The sequence below is a fragment of the Peromyscus eremicus genome, chromosome 2, assembly GCF_949786415.1.
Source record: "Peromyscus eremicus chromosome 2, PerEre_H2_v1, whole genome shotgun sequence".
NCBI classification, from domain to species: Eukaryota; Metazoa; Chordata; class Mammalia; order Rodentia; family Cricetidae; genus Peromyscus; species Peromyscus eremicus.
Genome location: NC_081417.1, coordinates 36,559,066 through 36,580,449, shown reverse-complemented (window position 1 = coordinate 36,580,449; position 21,384 = coordinate 36,559,066). Strand labels below are relative to the sequence as shown.

The 21,384-nt window shown below is 39.5% G+C and overlaps 1 protein-coding gene across 1 annotated transcript in view; it reads left to right on the top strand.

The window, feature by feature from the left end:
• The window catches only part of Xkr9 (XK related 9), a 32,971-nt gene extending 14,322 nt beyond the window's left edge, over nucleotides 1-18,649 (top strand). Inside the window, exons 4-5 of the mRNA XM_059253997.1 lie at nucleotides 11,763-11,983; nucleotides 17,956-18,649. Of these exons, the coding sequence (XP_059109980.1) occupies nucleotides 11,763-11,983; nucleotides 17,956-18,584 (850 nt within the window). The 3' untranslated portion in view covers nucleotides 18,585-18,649. The remainder of the gene's footprint in view (nucleotides 1-11,762; nucleotides 11,984-17,955) is intronic.
• Nucleotides 18,650-21,384: the final 2,735 nt, after the last annotated feature.

Genomic DNA, 21,384 nt, shown 5'->3' with positions numbered 1-21,384 from the left:
ATTTATTTTGTTGTTATGGTGTACGTTTTTTTCTCCCTGTTTTTATTCTATCCTGACATTTATCAATTCTGTCTTCTTGGGTGTTGTTATCCTCTTCAGACTAAGGTTCTTTTTAGTGTTGTCTATAGAGCTGGATTGGTAGAAAGATACTGCTTAAATTTGGTTTCATTGTGGAATGTTTTTCTTTCTTTGTCAGTTGTGATAATTTTGCTGGGTGTAGTAGTCTCAGCTGACATCTGAGGTCTCTCAGAATTTGTGGAACAACATCTTTACAGCCCCTTCTGGCTTTTAGAGTTTCCATTGAGAAGTTGGGTATTATTCTAATAGGTCTGCCTTTATATGTTATTTGTTCTTTTTCCCTTGCAATGTTAGAATCTAGTTAACAGCAAGAACTTCATTTTGTTCCAGTTTATTCTACTCTAAGCTGGTACCCAGTTCATGAGAATGGGCTACAACCCCCAACCCCTTTGTGCGGGTGTCTAGAATAAAGCCAAACACAAACAGTCAATCCTCCTCTGGGTGGTTGGCCCAGAGCTGAATCTGGGGTGCCAAACCACATAACTCCCTGATAGGCTGGAAGTGTACCACTAAGGAAAGTCCCCAACCGCTTCTCTCCACATTACATTGTGATTGGATGGGACTCAGGAACTGCCTTTTTGTGGTTTTTCCCTTTAAAACTGGCTGCTGCCCTTGCCTTGGGGCCATGGTTTGGAGCCTGACCCCTGCTGCCTCCCTGTCAGTTTTTCTGAATAAATGTTTGGCTTGCTCAAACCTGTTTTTGTTTTTTTTTTTGTTTTTTTTTTGTGGATTCTTAGACCCTAACAGCAGTTTTTAATATCCCTATTTGTTGTTGTTCTATCCATTTAGTGTTTTGATTATTGTGTGTCATGGGAAATTTCTTTTCTGGTCCCATTTATTTGGTGTTTTTATATACTTCTTATATAAAGATACTAGCTATCTTCTTTAGGTCAGAGAAATTTTCTTTTATGATTTTGTTAAAACTATTGTCTTTTGACTTGGGTTTCTTCTCCTTACTCTATCCCTTTTATTCGTAGATTTGGTTTATTTCATAGTGTCCTAGATTTCCTGAATGTTGAACCTGCATTTTTCTTAGATTTATCATTTTCTTTGAATGAGTTCTTGATATCCTCTAATTTATCTTTAACAGCCAAGATTTTCTCCTTCATGTTTTGTACTGTGTTGGTGTCTTAGCCAGTGTTTCATTGCTGTGAAGACACCATGACCTTGACAATTCTTATAAAGGAAAGTGTTTAATTGGGGCTGGCTTACAGTTTCTGCGGTTTCATTCATTATCTTCCTGGTGAGGAGCATGGCAGCACTCAGGCAGACATGGTAGCTGAGAGTCCTACATCTAGATCTGAAGGCAGGAGGAAGAGAAAAAGAACACTGGGACTGGCTTGGGCTTTTGAAGCTCAGTAACGCACTTCCTCCGACTAGGAGGCCACACCTCCTAATCCCCTCAAGTAGCACCACTCCTTAATGACCAAACATTCAAATATATGCGCCTATGGGGGCCATTCCTGTTCAAACCACCGCAGTTGGTAAACTTACCTCTGGGTTTTTGTTTGAAACTCTAAAATTTTCACTTGTTTTATTTCAGTCTGGTTTTCTTTAGTGATTCTATTTCTTTGTTAAATTCTACTCTCATATTTTGAAGTGATTTTATTTTTTATTCAACTCTGTGTTTCCACAGAACTTCAGGCCTGCTGTAATAAGGTTACTGTTTTCTGGTGGAGCATCTTGTTTGGTCCATTCATATTTGTGCTTTTGCATTCAGGTCTAGGCATCCTGAGTTACCATGTTTGAGGTGTTTCTTGATGTTGATATCTGGTCTTGTTATTGTTGGTTAGATGTTCTGTTCTTTGGTTGCTGTTGCCTTCTCTGGATCCTAGGCAGATGTGGTAAGTGTCTGGTTCCAGGTAGAGAGTGCTTTGGCAGGTTGGTGGGTAACAGAAAGGAAATGAGATGGGAGAGGCTGTAGGAAGAGCTGGGGAGGGGAGTGGTTAGGTTCCTAGGGAATAGAGGTATGGAGGAGGAGGGGCTCTGGCAGGCAGGATAAGTCTGGAGAGACTGGGATGAAAGGGTATGGTCATCCTGAGTCAGCACCAAGAGGTGGAGTTCGCATTGACTGGAGTTGGGCTGGGAGGAGGGGCTCCTACAGGCTGGCTGCTACAGGACTGAGTGTGAGCCCCTCCGGGGAGACTGTAACCAGCGCTGTAATCCTTTAATCCAAACAGACATGACCATTTTTGTGGCTGAGTAGTCAGATGAGCCAAAGTACAAAGGTTCTTTATTTGAAAATAGCACAAAGGTAACTTGCTCTTTGCTATAGCTGTTTGTGGGAGTCATTGCTGTACTGCCGGAATTTTCCAGATTCATTAATACAGTATTTTCATTTAATAGGCATTTCACTGTGTTTAAGAGAGACAATGTGCAATGAGAGAGAAATTTTTTGGCTTTAGGGGAACTAAAAGACAGTGTTCTAGTCAGTTCTGGAAGTGTATTTTTTCAGTTAGATGAAAAGGAATGGAGTAGAGGTTAGTGCTGATATGCAAATAGGTCTATAGTAGATAAGCCTTAATGCGTCACACATATGACCAATAAGAGTTACATAGCTAGCTGGGCGGTGGTGGCACACGCCTTTAATCCCAGCACTCAGGAGGCAGAGCCAGGCAGATCTCTGTGAGTTCAAGGCCAGCCTGGTCTACAGAGCGAGATCCAGGACAGCCACCAAAACTACACAGAGAAACCCTGTCTGAAAAAAAAAAAAGTTACATAGTTATACTAGGTTAAAAGACATAAGGATTACACTTTGGGAGGTGTATTTTTATGTTAATCTTTTCCATTAGCATGTAATGCAGTGCGTTTCATACAAGTGTATCGTGTACTTTGCTCACATTCATTTGCCCTTCTGTTATCCCCTCTTGTCCCTCTTCCTCCTCTACTTCTCCCACCGAAGCAGTCTTATTTCTGTTTTCATGACTTTTATGCTTTATGTTTCGACTCTCCATGTATTGGAGAATACTTGTGATATTTGTCTTCCCCCCAACTTTTACATCTTTTGTCTTTCCATCCTTTTCACCTTTGACCCCTTGCTCCCCTTTATCTGCATGTCATGTATATCTAGGATTGATATATTAGACAAAGTATGACACTTTTATTTCTTGAGTTTGGTTTCTTTTGCTTACATTATGGTCTCCAATTCCATCTATGTTCTTGCAAATGGATGATTTCATTCTTTATAGCTGAGTAAAATGACAAAGGTCATGAAAGATGTCTATGTTCATGTCGGCTTTATGCACACAAAGAAAGTTGAGAAGGTCCACATGAAACAAATAATAATGAATTGTGGTCATGGAGATCAAGAAGTAGGATCATAGGAATGGGATGGAGAGTAGTCACAATATGGCTTTAAAAAAATTATGTCAATATGTTTCCTGTGCACACAACTAAATGGAGCCGAAAGAAAAACCACTGAATTATGTTGGCTGTTAGTAAAAGATAGGTAACAAATGCCCCTTCGTTTGTTAATCTTTATATTTATAATTCCTTAGTCTAGGAAGTGGAAGACTCCTAAGACAAGGAGTAAGAAGTAAGCCAAAGTCAGAGCCGTTCCTTAAATCCAAGGTTTGTCCAGTATTGAAAACTTGGGATTTCCTCAACTGTAGGATCATTTCCTTAAAGAATAAGGACAAATAGTGTTTGAGCTGGTAGGTGAATGATAAGGAATGTTTCCATGAATTATTTATTAAGTATATATGCCTATTGCTTCTAAATATGGTATGTTTTTTATGGTATACAGATTTAGAAGTGTTATGCTATCATGCCAACTTTTTTTTTTTTGGACAAGGTTTCTCTGTGTAACAGCTCTGGCTGTCCTGGAACTCACTCTGTAGACTTGGCTGGCCTCGAACTCATAGAGATCCACCTGACTCTGCCTCCCACGTGCTGGGATTAAAGGCATGAGCCACCACTGGCTGTGTTATGCTATTATGAGTTGATTCTTATGTCGTTATAACACTCCTTCCTTATCCTTGTTAATCCTCCCCCAGTCTATTTTTTTGTCTGGGATGTCAGTATAGCCAACTTTTCTTGTGTGATTTCCTTTGAAACTATTTGTGTTTTATGTGTATTTTGCTAGTCACATAAATTTGCATTTTTTTAAAAAAAAGATTTATTTTTATTTCATGTGTATGGATGTTTTTGTCTACATTATGTCTATGTTCTACATGCACACTGTGCCTGCAGAGGCCAGAAGAAGGTGTTGGATCCCCTGGAACTGGAGTTACAGATGCCTGTGAATTGTCATGTGGGTGCTGAGAAATCAGCTAACATTTTCATTGTTTTCCTGTGTAGAAGATGTCTTTTCTCTATATACTGAACTCTGAGCATTTAAGAATGATGTGGCCCTGTGTGGCTTTATTTATATTATTTCTGTCTGGGTTAATTACATTTCTTGGATCTGTAAATTGCTGTTTTAATGATGAGGAAACATATTTTCACCAATATTTTGTCAAATCGACTTTCCCGGTTTAGTCTCCTTTTCTTTGGGGATTTAAATTCTACACAGTGTTTTCAAGTTCATCTCACACCCCCCCCCCCTTTTCTACATGCTTTCCTTTGGTTTCTATTGAGCTATTACCGTAGTCTGGTGAGGCTCCTATAACGTTTAAAATGGTCTGTGGTAACAGACTAGGTGGCCTTTAAATGAAAGCAATTCATATCTTATAGTTGTAGAGGCTGTGGATTCTTTTCTTTTTTTTTCTTTTTCTTTTTTTTTTGGTTTTTCGACATGGTTTCTCTGTGTAGTTTTGCGTCTTTCCTGGAACTCGATTTGTAGACCAGGCTGGCCTTGAACTCACATAGATCTGCCTGCCTCTGCCTCCGGAGGGCTGGGATTAAAGGCGTGTGCCACCACCGCCTGGCTGAGGCTGTGGATTCTAAGACTAAGGGTCCTGGCAGGTTAAGGTCTAGTGAGGTTGTCTTGGTCACTGTTTTAATGCTATGAAGAGACACCATGACCACAGCAATTTTTATAAAGGAAAGCCTTATCTAGGGCTGGCTTATGGTTCAGAGGTTTGGTCCTTTATCATCATGGCAGGAAGCATGGCGGCACATAGGCCAACATGGTGTTAGAGAAGGAGCTGAGAGTTCTACATCTGGATCCACAGGCAGCAGGACCAGAGCCACTGGGACTGCCTGGGGTTTTGAAACTTCCGAGCCCACCCCCAGTCACACACTTCCTCCAACAAGGTCACACCTCCTAATCCTTTCAAATAGTGCCACTCCCTAACCATTTAAAGATATGAATCAAGCGGGGGGGGGGGGGAGGCATTCTTATTCAAACTACCATATAGATCCTGCTTTATCATTCTTAGGAGTGCCTTCTAGTTATCTAGTTAGTTGATGGGAGGGTAAGACACTCTTTGGGGTCTTATTTATAGGGCACTAATCCCATCATTGAATTATCTCTGAACACCCCTCCCACCATTCATCACATGGAAATTAGTTTTCAATGTATGAATTTTGGGAAACACAAATATTCAAGCTATAACACCCATCTTTAATTCAATGATCTGTTTGGTTTTGGCTAAATTAGCTGTTAATTCCATCCAGTTAATCTTGATTTTGTGTATTTTACTTGTATAAGAGTTCAATTAAATACTTTATTCTTTATTTTTACATGTCTTTTCTTTACATTTCCAACCTTTCACCCATAATATCATCATAGATATTATATCGATATAGTTCTCAGGCTTACTTTAGTTTTTGTTTGTTGGTCTCAACATGAGTGTCATGTGTGGCTGCATTTTTTTCTTCACTGATGTTTCTGGAGCTGCTTTCCCGCTTGGATTTGAGTGACATTTCCTCGTTGGCTGTATGTCAAGGAATGTTTTCATTGTGCTGTGACTGTTACAAGGTGACTGATACCTTGTAAAGACATTGGTTTCTTTCAAAGCAACAGCCAAATTACAGGAAAATTCCCTTTATACGAGCTTGGTTGAGGATTAGATTGGGCAAGTCTCTTGCTGTTCCCCTATGGTAAAATCTCTTAGTTTTGAGATATACTTTATGCATCTACATTTGACATTTTCTGGGACTTGGGGAGTTGCTGAGATATTTGCCTGTCACTTCTAATTTGGTGAGAGTCAAATTCTAAGCTCTTCCCTGATGTAGCTAGCTGGTGAAATCTATAGGGGTTCCCTTCACTTGTTTTCTCCTGTTTCCTAAAGTCTAACCCCATGTGTGCGGACACAGGCACAGGTGTGAGGAGAGTGAGTCTCCCCATGTGTGCACACAAGGTGTGAGGAGAGTGAGTCTTTCCATGTGCGTGGACACAGACACAGGTGTGAGGAGGGTGAGTCTCCCCATGTGTGCAGACACAGACACAGGCATGAGGGGAGTGAGTCTCCCCATGTGTGCACACACAGACACAGGTGTGAGGAGAGTGAGTCTCCCCATGTGTGCACACACAGACACAGGTGTGTGCGGACACAGGCACAGGCGTGAGGAGAGTGAGTCTCCCCATGTGTGCACACACAGACACAGGTGTGAGGAGAGTGAGTCTCCCCATGTGTGCACACACAGACACAGGCATGAGGAGAGTGAGTCTCCCCATGTGTGCACACACAGACACAGGCGTGAGGAGAGTGAGTCTCCCCATGTGTGCACACACAGACACAGTTGTGAGGAGAGTGAGTCTCCCCATGTGTGCAGAGGAACAGGTTCATTTGGGGTTCTTTTCCCCTGGCTTCCTCTTCTCTGGGACACCCTGAAATTCTAAGTCTCTGTAGGCTTCACCCAGGCTTCTCATCGGGATATTTTGACCAGTCTTGAGCTGTATCTACTTCATGTCATTTGGACTGCGGATGCATTCAGAGGAAAACCCAAGTAACCATGCAGCGCTGTTCACACAACCCCCTTTGGTTCCTTCCTGACTTGGGTTGTTTTTCTTTTTTCTCTTTCTCGCTGGTATGTGTGTGTTTCCCAGAAGTCATCTATTGTCACTATGAAAGTTTACCTGATAACACTAATTCATTACTGGGAAATAAGACCTGATAATTATTTTTTTCTTGAATGAAAGAATATATGGGGATAAATTATGCCAAGAAAGCACTCTCTTTCTCTTGGGCTTATTGACTATTTGTTCCATAAACTGAAACAGTGTTCTACCAATCAGGAAATTATACTCAAATCTTCATTTTCAATGAAATTAACCTCAAACAAAGATTTATATAAAATTTCCATGACTCCTTACACTGTTAAGCACAACTCCTCCTCCTGTCCCTGGAAGTGTAAATAGCTTGTCCACCTTGTTTCCCAGGGGCTTACACAGCACTTGACATGGTCCAGGTGGGCATCTTTCATATGATAGTTCATGTGGAGCCCAGCTCACTGAGCAGAAGGAAGATGAAGAACTCCAGTTTTCAGTTTTGGAAACTGAGCAAAGAGAGGTTAGAGACGGGCAGAATCTGGATTTGGATCAAGCCATTTTGATGTTGTTAGAGTTTTTGCTCTCTCAGTTTTCCCTACTCCAACTAAATCAACTTAAGAGAGACAGGGTTTATTTTGGCCCACAATTCAAGGTGTAATCTACTATTGTTGGGAAGTCAAGGAAGTTGGAATCTCAAGTAGCTGGTCACATTGTATTCAAAGCAAGGGACAGGAAGTGCATGCATGCTAGTGTTAGCTCTTCATTTTATAGAGGCCAGCATCTCTTGCTCGGGGAATAGCCCTGGCCATAGGTAAGATGGATCTTTCTACATCAATTAACCAAATCAAGATAATCCCCCACAGGCACACCTGGATGCCCCTCTCCCAGGTGAGTCTAGATTCTGTCAAACAGACAATTAGCGCTAACCATGAAAACATCTGTCTGTTTATTATCTATCTATCTATCTATCTATCTATCTATCTATCTATCATCTATCTATCTATCTATCTATCTATCTATCTATCTATCTATCATCTATCTACCTATCTATCTATAGACACAGACGTGGTCTCACTGTCACCCTGGGCTCAAGTGATCCTCCTGTATGTGTATACACATACCATGTCTACATGTACATACTACCACATTTGGCTGAGTTTCTACTCTTCACACTGACATTTTCTTCCTCTACCAATTTTTGCTGCCTGTGCTAATTAGGCTTTCTATGTGTAACTGATAATACTTACGCAATTTTCATGTTTTTAAATAGTATTTATATATTTGCTGCCTGTGCTAATTAGGCTTTCTATGTGTAACTGATAATACTTACGCAATTTTCATGTTTTTAAATAGTATTTAACCTACTGGTTTATAAACCACTTCAGAAATAGGAACCAGATATTTCCTGTTGTGCTACATACCCAGAACAGACTCAAGTGAAGCTTTCTATTATAAATTAGGCCCAGGCAATGTTAATTTTTCTTCATGCTGTACTTTCACAGTATGGTATTTATACTTCTAATAATTGTTTATTTCTTCTGCCTTATATTCCAGCTAGTAGTATATGTACTTGATATGCCTATTGAATTGTAAGATCATTGAGGACAGAGACCATGCAGTTGTCATTGTTGGTGACATTTTTCTTTACCCTGGCATCTAGCCCATACTGAATATAATTCATAGACGTGACAACCAAGTAGAAACTTAAGTAAAGTTAAGGAGCCAACTATGAAAACATATTGGGTTTAGAACAGTTCTAGGTAGATTTAGTAGTGAAGACAGAGGCCTTTAAGTTGTGAAACGTAGCAAGGAGGCACACTGGAGTTGGGGAGAAAAATGGAAAGACAGTGATGGTAGTATGTGTGGAGGCAGGTCATGGAGAACCTTCGAAGATATGGTAAGAATTTGGGCTTATAAATCTGATGGAAATCATTGGAACATTTTGCTAGAGGAGTGACATATGAATTATATTTAAAGGGTTCAATCTAGATGTTGTGAAGAGAATAGATTAGATGAGGAACAAGAATAGAACCAGGGTGGACAAGATGGTACAGAAGGTAAAGGTGCTTGCTGCCAAGCTGGACAACTTGAGATTGAGCCTTGGCACACATATAGTGGAAGGAGAGAACCCACTCCCCAAAGCCGTTCTCTGAACTCCGCTTATATGCTGTGGCAACCCTCCTCCAAAGAATAGAATCAGAGCCAGGCGGTGGTGGTGCACGCCTTTAATCCCAGCACTTGGGAGGCAGAGCTATGCGGATTTCTGTGAGTTCGAGGCCAGCCTGGTCTACAGAGCGAGATCTAGGACAGGCACCAAAACAACACAGAGAAATCCTGTCCCGGAAAAAAAAAAAGAAAGAAAGAAAAAGAAAAAAGAGTAGAATCAGGAAGAACTATTATGGAGCTAATGAGAAAATTCGGGTCAGGGGTTGTCTGATTAACTTGGGGATGGAGTCATATAAGTGGTACGAAGTGTTTAGAGTCTGGATATATTTGACATTAGAATCTAGGAAATTTGGAAAGAACTTTACAGGGTCTGCAAATTTTCCATGGTTTTAGTTTAAACAGCATGGTGAATATATCTATTTATAGGTCATCTATATCTAAATCTATATCCATATCTCTATGTATTTATCTATCTATATATCTCTCTGTCTGTCTTTCTGTCTATTGTTATATGTGTGAAGAAACTGACTGTGGATAAGAACTCTGATAAGTTTTGAAACAGTGTCTTGGTTGCCTTTATCCTAGTCTTAGATTGCTTCTAAATACTTTTTTATTATTAATTTTATCTGTAGGTTGGTAGTTAGTATTTGTTTAAGAGTTCTTTCAGGATAAGGGCCTGAGCAGGGGTACTTTAAGAGTCCTTGAAGGGTTTTGTTATTTTGTTTTTCTTTTGTATTTCTACTATAAAAATGCTCATAGACCCCTCATTGGCATTAATGATTTACTAAACTAAATGGAAAAGATTCAGTCTCCTCTTTGGCCTTCACATTCTGTAGGGAAATGTTTTGTGTTGGAGTTAAGATAAATTGATAAATACTTGATATATACTTGTCTTTTTTTTTTTCCGAGACAGAGTTTCTCTGTGTAGCTTTGCGCCTTTCCTGGATCTCGCTCTGTAGAGCAGGCTGGCCTCGAACTCACAAAGATCCAGCCTGTCTCTGCCTCCCGAGTGCTGGGATTAAAGGCATGCACCACCACCGCCCGGCAATACTTGTCTTAATTAGGGTTTTTATTGTTGTGAAAAGACACCATGACCACGGCAACTCTTACAAAGAAAACATTTAATTGGGGTGGCTCACTTAGAGTTTCAGAGGTTCAGTCCATTATCATCATGGTGGGGAGCATGGTGGCACACAGGCAGACATGGTGCTGTAGTAGCTGAGAGTTCTCCATCTGGCAGGCAACAGGAAGTCGACTGAGACACTGGGTGGTATCCTGAACATAGGAAACCTCAAATCTGCCCCCACAGTGACACACTTCCTCCAACAAGGCCATACTCACTCCAACAAAGCCACACCTCCTAATAGTGCCACTCCCTATGAGATTATGGGGGCCAATTACATTCAAAGTACCAGAACACTAAATTATAGCTTGTCCTTTGGAATGCAGTAGGTAAGGATCACAGAATCTGGATTTGGACTTTTGGTCATCCCATTACTTTTGTATAAATATCAGTAATCATTTTACCCTTTACAGCCTTAGCTTTCTCAACTGAAAAATTAGAAGAGCTCCTCACTATCTTATGATTATTGTAAAAATTGAGGTATGATCATCTGTGCTTAATACACACATCACTCAGGTGTTAAAATTTCATGAGGTCCGAATCTCAGTGAAGCCTGTGAATGGATTATTTGTGGAATATTGCTTCAATATGTACATAAATATACACATCATAAAAATGTGTAAGTGCAGAGAGTTGATGAATAGGTGCTAAATAAGAGATAAAAAGGAAGATCTGTTGCATGGTAGGATGCCTATAGATAATGATATTGTATGTATATTTCACAAAGCTAGAAGAAAAACTATATACAAAAGTATAATAACTATATACAATATATACAAGTAATAAATACCTAAACAATGTCTAGTCCATTTGTATTTGACAAATTCAGAGAAAATAATTCCATTATCTATCCTATTTTGGTAAGTCCAAAATGTATCTAATTCACTTTCTATCCTAATTAATCTTCAACTATAACTAACTAAACTTCAACTCCCTCAGAGACCCAAGAAGGAAATAATATTACCTAACAAAAATAAAAACAGGAAGTACATGCAAGCAACTTCCAAAAAATTGTGAGTTGACAGAAACAGCCAGCTGCCTGGACAGTCACCTGAGGTTTCTCCGCAGTGTTGGGGCATCTTCAGCCTATAGGCTTAGCATATCTGATAGACTCATTTGGGAAGTAGGATGTACACAAGGTCAATAGTTCGACCTCACATTAGGTGAGAGCAGACCATGTACCAAAAACACCTGAATTCCACTAGTGTCATGTCATGATTCAGGATTTTAAATTCTGGAAATTGTTGATGTTTTTTTAATTCAGCTCTCCATTCTTCTTGGCTGTGTACATATGGCTTCATCTCAGCATCCCGTTCTTCTTCACATCCCTCTATTAAGAAGTGATAAATATTTGAAGTGATAAACATGTTTAACTTGATTTAAACACTGAACATGTATCTGTTTTGAAACATCTGTATCTCATACATATGCATAATTCTATCTTTTATATGTTATTTAAAATGAATGTAATGTCTAAAAGTATGTGACTGAGGAGAAATCCTTGTGTTTACTTTATAGGTATTGGTTTGCCTTGAGAAAGGGTTACCATGTGGTTTTCAAACACAGCAGCAGAACGAGGAGTTTTATGGAGGGACAAACGGATCCTCACAAAGAGGCTATAGACGCAGCCACCGACTTGAGCATGCTCAGGCTGTTTGAGACCTACCTGGAAGGCTGCCCACAGCTCATTCTTCAGCTCTATGCCTTTCTGGAGCGCGGCCAGGCAAACTTAAGTCAGTGTAAGTCTTTCTTGATACCCCCAGCTAGAGATCTTATCGTAGCTGTATAAATCTCAGGACTGTTCTAGAATGTTTTAATCCTAAAAATGGCGTTTTAAAATGAAATTTAGCAACATGTTTCCAATATTAAGAAATATGTAAAGATATAATCTCTACTTCTGTTCTTTATGTTTCTTCCCTTGTCTGCCTAGAAGGGAAACCACTGCTGTTGGTTGCTAGACAATCCTTCAGACAACCTGGAAAAAGTGTATGCTATGTTTTCTTTTATTTTTTTTCCCTGTAAGACAAAGAATATAGCAATTGGCTTTTTGTTTTGTATTCAACTGTACATCCTCAGAGCTGTCCAAATCAGTACAGGGAAGGTTTCCTCGTTTTTGTTACATGCATCATGCTACAAATGACAGATAAACCATAATTTACCAGCCACTCTGTTCTTTATGTTAATTTAGGTTATTTAAAAATATCTGACTGCTGGGCGGTGGTGGCACACGCCTTTAATCCCAGCACTCGGGAGGCAGAGGCAGGCGGATCTCTGTGACTTCAGGCCAGCCTGGGCTACCAAGTGAGTCCCAGGAAAGGCGCAAAGCTACACAGAGAAACCCTGTCTTGAAAAACCAAAAAAAAAAAAAAAAATCTGACTATAAAATGATGTGACAAGCAAATTTTTGCAACTTTATGTTATGATTCTGTCCTTACCTTTGTTTTTTCTTGTCATCTTTTTTTAAAATTTAAAATAATTTTTTTCATATGCTATATCCTGAATACAGTTTCCCCTCCCTCTACCACTCCTAGTTTACCCCTCCCAGCTAGACCCACTCTCTTTCTGTCTTTCCCTAGAAATCAAACAAGCATCTAAGGGATAATAATAAAATATAATAAGATAAAAAACCAAACAGATCAGAATAGGACAAAGTAAACAAGCAGAAAGAAAAGAGCCCAAGAAGCAGATATAGACACAGAGACCCACTAGTTTACACACTCAGTAATACCATAAAAACACAAAATCAGAAGCCATAATATATGTGCAAAGGACCTGTAGGATAGTAGATAGATAGATAGATAGATAGATAGATAGATAAAAAGTTAAAAATTAAAAAAAGAAACAAAAAGCCTTGGTATGACATTATGAGACAAGGAACCTCCAAAGATGCCTTTGAGCTCATTTTCTGTTGGCCGCCTACTGTTGGGCATGCAGCCTACACTTAAGAGTAGTTTATTTCCTCAGTGAGACTCCCTTGGAGAAAACTAAATTTTCATTTGCAAGGGGTTGTCAATTTGAGATAGCTTCTGGGTAGGGATGGATGCATGTGTCCACTTCTTTATTGCTTTTTCTTCTTAAGGGAAGAATTTGAAGAGTTAATTTAAAATAGTAGCTGGGCAGTGGTGACGCACACCTTAATCTCAGCACTTGGGAGGCAGAGGCAGGCAGATTTCTGTGCATTCAAGGCCAGCCTGGTCTACAGAGTAAGTTCCAGGACAGCCCTGTCTTGAAAAACCAAAAAAAAAAAAAAAAAGAAAAAAAAAAAAGAAAAAAAAAGAGAGACAGAGAGCGAGCAAGCAATTATCTAGCAATAGAGAACTTGATAAATAAATTTCTGTAGACATTTAGAATAAAATATATAGCTTTTAGAAGAGTCTTTTCAAAGAGTTTTAATGACATAAGAAAGCATTTATGAGATCAAATTTAATTAAACTTGTTTATAAGGATTTCCATATATATATATATGTGTATATATATATACACACATATATATATATATATATAAGTATTTTCGAGACAGGATTTCTCTGTGTAGTTTTGGTGCCTGTCCTGGATCTTGCTCTGTAGACCAGGCTGGCCTCAAACTCACAGGGATCCTCCTGGCTCTGCCTCCCGGGTGCTGGCATTAAAGGCGTGCATCACCACTGCCCAGCCTGTCAATGTATTCTTAAGGATACAAAGAAATGACTAGAAAGAAACATGTTTGGATGAAAGTGTGCCAAAATATTAAGTATGGCTGCTGTTGGTAGTGGAATTTTGAATGATTTTTTTCATCTTTTTTGTTTTTTGGATGTTATTTGATGATCATAAAAATTACTCAAAATGTAAAAATATCATATTATGCCATGAAGAATATCATACATCATGATCAAATGAGCTTCATTCCAGAGATACTGGGTTAGTGTAATGCACTCAATTCAATAAATGTAATACATTATATAAATATTTTAAGGAGGAGATGCAGGAAAGATTCTGAAACATTCAACATACCTGCATGATGAAAATCATGAAGAGATTAGGAATGAATGGATCATACCTCAAATTGTAAAGGCCATATACAGTAAACCTATAGCCAAGATTGTACTAATAGACTAACTGAAAGCATTACCTCTAACATTGGGAATGAGACAAAGATTCCTACTCGTATCTCTCTTACTCAATAGAGAGTTCAAAGTCCTAGTTAGAGAAACAAGACATAAAAGGGATAAACATAGGAAAGGAGGAAGTCAGGCTGTCTCTAATGCAGACTGTATGACTCTCTACTGTAAGACTCCATAGACTCTACCACAAACTTGTAGACCTAATAAAGTACTTTCAGTAAAGTTGTAGGACACAGAATCAGTACACAAAGATCAGTACTCTTCATATATACCAACAAAGAACTCACAGAGAAAGAGATTAGGGAAAACATCCCATTTATAATAGCTTACAAAAATAAAGAACCTAGGAATAAGCCCAATTAAGGAAGGAAAACCTCTACAGTGAAAACTCAAGACATTGAAAAACAGAAACCAAAGATGATACTAGGTAATGGGAAGATTTGCCGTGTTCTTGGCTTGGCAGACCCAATGTTGTAAAAATGGTTGTGTCACCAAAAGTAATCTACAGCTTCAATGTGATTTCCATCTAAATTACAGTGTCATCCTTCCTTCACATAACTAGTAAAAGTAATCTAAGAATTCATAGGGATCCACCAAAGTCCACACAACAAATGTCCAGTGCAATAATAAGGAGGAAGAACACAGCTGGAGTTATTACAATAACTGATCTCAAATTGTACTATTAAGATGTAGTAATGAAGGCAGTCTTGGACAGGCATAAAAACAGATAGGTAGACCAATGGAGCAGAATAGAGGGTCTGGAAATAAACCAATAAGCTATGGCTGCCTGATGGTCGACAAAGTTGTCTAAAATATGCAGTGGAAAAAGACAGTCTATTCAAGAAATGGTGTTGGCTTGGCCTAACAGTGCTCCTCCAAGAGCCACAGATATCTGAAAACAACTGCAATACCAGGCACGAGAAACCCCCTTTCCAGTTGTGGTACAATATAGGCTATTGCTGTTGTCCTTGTTTGCCTCCAAAAGGTAGTCAATGCACTGTTTCTGAAGATACCAGGCACTTTAGTAAAAGACCAGGAGGACCCAGGCTGGATCTGACTTGAAAGTTCTGCCTCCTGCCCCCACCCCCCCATACCCTCTCTGCCCGAGAACTAGCTTTCATAGTACTGGAACTTGTTATGCAAGTTTCCAAGGGAGGGAAGCAGCCAATATTCCTACCCAGCTGTAATACCTATGAATCACAACGAGGATGGCATGATAATCCTAAGGGTGCAGTAGTGATTATCTTGGCAGTAACCAACAGCTCTCTAATTGGACTTAAGGCCAGTTCAACAGGAGGAAAATCATGTGTGTTCTATCTAGCCAACTACTCAGGACTAGTGAGGTCAAGGACCGTAGAGGAGAGCTTACCATTGCCATCTTACTAAGCCATTATAATTCCTAACAGTATTTGCAATATTTGTCCTTGTACCCACAGATAAATGGAGCTCTCGCCCCTCATCAAAGAAACTTCTCTTTGCAGTAGATACTGTTACAGAGAGTTGCAACCTTGTTCTAGAACAAGTGATTGTAAGACACCCAGCCCCAGCTGATGCGTCTCCAACACAACTCCCACACCTAAGGCTCAGAGAACATTGCAGAAGAGCGAACAGATTCTTGTAAGAACCAGAGGTCCAGGGAGTCTGCTGTGAGATGTGTTTCCTAGAAATGACAGGGAGCTTTCAGCCACAATACCTCAACAATATGGCTGCCTAAACAAAATCCGAAGAAGTAGAACACCAATAGACATGCTAACATGGAGCAGGGAATCTCACAGGGCCCCATCCATAGCAAAGAGCTCCAGGCAACTAAGGAATTCTGGGACTGGGAGAAATCGTCTTTCCAGGGATGAGACCTCAGTTGGTTATCTAATGCCGAGTGGTCAGTCCTGAACTCGTGTACATACAAGCAACACTAAATGAATTTATATATTGAGGCATGTGTGTATGTGTGTGTGTGTGTGCATGTATAACAGTAACAGTTTTTTTTTTTAAAGGCCATGATTTTAAGAGGGAACAAGGCACAGGGTATATGGGAGAGGTTGGAGGGAGGAAGGGAAAGGGGGAAATGATGTGTTTTTTATTAAAAAATACATAACATTTTTAATAATAAGAAATGGTGCTGACAAAATTGCATAGTCACCCACAGAAGAATGAAGTGAGATCCATATCTTTTACCTTGTACAAAAATCAGTTCAATGTGGAACAAAGACCATAATTTAAAACCCGAAATGTTGAAACTACTGGAGGAAAACAGGGAATGGTGTGGGCGAGGACTTTCTGAAAAGAACTCTAGCAGCACAGGAGCTAGCCTCCAAAACCAACAAATGGAGCTACACAAAATCAAAAAGGTTTTCCACAGCACAGGACCAAGTCCAGGTTCCAGAAGCCATATGATGACTCATGATTATCTCTAACTCTGGTTCCAGGAGATCCAGTGCCCTCTTCTGGCCTCCATGGGTATCAGGCACATGCGGGCAAAACACCTGTAGACATAAGATTTGAAAAAATTAATAAGTCACTGGGCAGTTTAGGGGAAAGTGATATTTCAATTAAACAAGAGGAAAAATTAAGTCCAGCTCCATCGTGTTTTGTGCCAAAATCCAAAGAGGAGAAAGGTGTTTATAAGGCCCTGGCAAGAAACACATCACCGAGAGCTGACTAGGCATGTGTAGACCGTGGACGCGGCTCAGCGCCACTCACACTCTGTCTTCCCCTGTGACTGCTTTGTTCTGATTTTCTCATCTATTTGCTTCACCTTTGAGAACATCCTCTGCTTTGACAGAAGTTAGAAATGGCTTGTGTGTCCAGAACAGCAAGGAACTTCTTCTTTGACTGCTTGCTGGGAGAAAACAGATAAAGATGTCAAACCTGTAAAACTTTGTGAATTTCAGAGTATATTTGTTAACATGACTAAGGGTCTGTAGGTTATGAAAAATGGTTCTCTTAATGATGTATACTCATGTCAAATTTTCTGTTTAACTGTCTCATACCCCATTAAGCTACCTCTTAGTGAATTAGGTATGTGTACAAGGTCAAAGCCAACTAGTGTAGACAACGTGACTTATAGTGTTTAGCCAAAGTATTGTTTGCTGAATCTATTCAAGATTATTCTAAAGCAGTATGATATCATTCATTAACATACCAACTTTCAGACAGCTTTAGTTTCAAATCTCAGTTCTACCACTTTTGAGTTGCATGATAAGAATCAAGTAATGAATCTCTTCAAACCTTGGCTCCCCTAATGCCATGTGGAGATACCAAAATCTACCCTCAAAGAATTAGATAGTAAACTGCCAGACGTGTTGGTGTGTGTCTACACTGCTGAAGTATGCATGGCACATGCTAATTTACTATTGCTATTACTATTACTATTCTTTTTTGTTTTGTTTTGTTTTTTGAGACAGGGTTTCTCTGTGTAGTTTTGGTGCCTATCCTGGATCTCTCTCGAGTGGTAGATCAGGCTCGCCTTGAACTCACAAAGATCCGCCTAGCTCTGCCTCAGAGTGCTGGGATTAAAGGCGTGCACCACCGCCACGCAGCTTCTATTACTATTCTTACTAATATTAGTGTTACCATTCCTAAACCAATGTCTTTTCTCTTTTGTTTTGTAGATGCGGTCATCATGATTTCCTGCTGTGCTATTTCTTGGTCAACAGTTGATTATCAAGTAGCTTTAAGAAAATCATTGCCTGATAAAAATCTGCTTGGTGGACTCTGCCCCAAACTCACATATCTCTTTTATAAGTTGTTTACCTTGTTATCATGGGCGCTGAGTGTTGTGCTTCTGCTGTTCATGGACGTGAAGGTTGCTTTGTTTCTGTTGTTACTTCTTTGGATCATAGGTTTCATTTGGGCATTTATACAGCAAACACAGTTTTGTAATTCACTAAGTATGGAATTCTTATATAGGATTGTTGTTGGATTCATCCTTGTGTTTACATTTTTTAATATCAAGGGACAGAATACCAAATGTCCAATGTCTTGCTATTATATTGTAAGGGTGCTAGGCACCCTGGGAATCTTGACTGTGTTCTGGGTTTTTCCTCTCTCTATTTTTAATTCAGACTATTTTATTCCTATTAGTGCTACCATAGTTCTTGCTCTTCTCCTTGGGATTATTTTTCTTACTGTTTTTTATGGAATTTTTCACCCAAACAGAAATGCAGAAACCCAGTACGATGAAACTGATGGAAACTCAGCACAGAGGGACTGTAGAATGAGATATTTTCTAATGCACTAAGTTATGAATTTATGAGAAATGTTTTATTTTTGTTTCATCACCTAGTAAAGAAAATGTTATATGCATGTGTTGTTTCTTATTTTTGTCACCTTTGACTTGACATGAGTTATGGTACATAGTAAATGAGAACATAATAATATTTTATTATTTAAAATAATTTCTTTTTTATGCTGTTGTGAAAATTCATTGTTTACTGATTATTAGCTTTATAGATGCATTTTTATTAGTATATAAATAGTTATATATAACAATGGGTGTCATTATGGCATTTTCATAAATCACATAATGCACTTCAGTCATGTTCACCCCTGATCCCTCTCTGTCCTGATGACCCCCATCTTCCCAACTAACTTCCCTACTTTCATATCTTAGTTTAGTTTAGTTTTTTTTCTTTTTTTAATGACCCAGTGAGTTTTATTGTGGTTGTTTACAGGAACACCATCACTTTATGCCTCTTTCTTCTCATCAGCCATTAACTGACTATAGATACTCACTGAAGGGTGGGCCTCTCAATTCCCTCCTCCCTCCATGACAGAGTGTTGATGGACTCAGTTTCCTGTAGATATTACAGCTACTGTGAATTTCAGGCTGTAACAGTCATGTCAGACTAAAAAAAACTGTTCTACACCACTACCTCCTTCCTCCAGCTCTTACAAGCTGCTTTATAATTTTTACATGGTAATTCTAATAGCCCAGGTCATTCTGGGATTGGTCTCCATTTGCTGCTTTTTTACCTTGGGTCTGGGACAAATTTTTTGTTTCTTTGTACATATACTAATTTTGAATTGTGTCTTGGCTTTATGAATAATCTTTATCAGACCCTTTTTAATTTTGAACATCTTAATTATGTTTATTTGTCTTGTGTGTGTGTGGAGGTGGACATGTGGGTGGGATTGGAGGATAACTTTTAGAGCCGGGCTCTCTCCTTCATCGTGTGGGTCCAGGGGATTGAACTTGGGCAGTCAGGCTTGGCAGCAAACATTTTTATCTGCTGAGCATCTTGGCTGCCTCATTTCTCAGGGTAGTTTTATTTTTCTTTTGACAGTCAGCTTACTTGAATTTTAAATTTTGAACATTAAGTAATGTTTATCCTTAGGTGGGCTGCTTGGAGTATGTCCTTCACATTCAGAATTCAGAACTAGCACAGTTAGTATATGGAGTGATTTCTCCTCCGTGTTGGTTTTCTAAGATTTTCCTCTCCCTTTTGAGCATCTGGGGTCACAGCACATTCTGTCACTTGGGCCTTAAAGTCACCAAGACTGTAGAAGTTCCAGCAGTTTTTTTTTTTTTTTTTTTAAAGATTTCTATTTGTGCTTGTAATTTTTGTGTGTGTGGTATGTCTTGTGTATGCATGTTGTATTGTGTGTGTATGAACTTCTTAGTGTAAGGGTGTGTACATTTGTGTGGAGGCCAGAGGTCCCTTTGGGGAAACTTCCCTTGGCCACTTTCTGGGGTCTGTCATTGACCTTGGAGCTCATTGATATGGCCATTGTGGGTGGCCAGTGAGCTTTCTGGATCTGCCTGTCTCTGCACAGCCCCAGCTTCATTCACAAGGGTGTGTATTCATTCTCAGTTTACATAGACTCCAGGAATCCACACTCACTTCCTCAGGCTTCAACAGCAGGGCCTTTTCCAACTGAGCCGTCTCCCCAGCTCTGTCTGGAGTTGCTGTGCTGTTTCTTAGAAGTCCATCTCTTTCTGTGGTTGGTTTTGTTTATTTTTCAAGCACTCTGAGGTATTTTCTGTAGAGTTCATAGTGGTTATGAGGGGTACAGTAGCTATAATTGCATTTTAATTCATTTTTAACATTTTCAATACTTTTCTGTAATATTTGCCAATCTTACTACAATATTACCTTAATGAAATGAAACATCTTATTTAAACTGTTCTTAGTTAGCCATGATTTCTCTTATGCCTGCTTATTTAATCCTCAAAAAGACTTGACAACATAGGAAACTGGAAACCCTGTTAGGCTGCTAGTCAGATACTAGCAGACTCAAGGCACTTAGGGTAGAGTCCTCCTCACAGTCAGTAGCTTGGAAAGCCAGGTCCCGAGACTGCAGAAGATCGGAGGCTGGGTCAGACCCCTGGCCCTGGATGAGACACAACATTATAGACTGTCCAAAAGATCATGAGAGTACCATCTGTCTGGAGGCTTTCAATAATAAACAAAGACACACCATTGTCTTCCATCCCTTAAGAATCAGTCTCAAGTGGGATTTTAAACCACCTGGGTGGGAAAACTACCCCCTTGGAAGTTATCTGTTGTAGAAACTCCGAGAAATAGCATAAAGCTTACCTCAAATGGAAGTTGGCACAATGGTCTTTTTGAACCCTGGCCATTCTCACCCCTTGGGAGTTTTGCCCATACAGTGGTTCCTTTGCTCTTTGCCAACTGTCGACCTTGAGGGTGCCTCACTTTACTCTGCAATAAACTCTGCCTGTCTTCTCCACTCTGTTCTGTTTGTTCTGAACTCTTTCTGTGGCGATCATGAAAAACGGAGGAGAGGGTTGGGTGAGGTACTGGTACCAACAGTTTCATACAGGTAACTTGTTGGGAGTCTCCGATTTTTCACCTCAAGCACGGTTACTTCCTATGGTATCATGCAGTCGTTAGCTGATGAATCAGTTAAGATTACTGTGAGAAGCCTAGAGTTGACACTGTTATGCATGCTTTTAAACTTTTTAAAGTGTTTATTTGCCCATAATATAATTTAACACATTTCTGCCCAGGTGATGTTCAGTCTTGGTGTAAGATAGAGCTGGAATGGTGTCACTGGGAGTATGAACAAAGCAATTA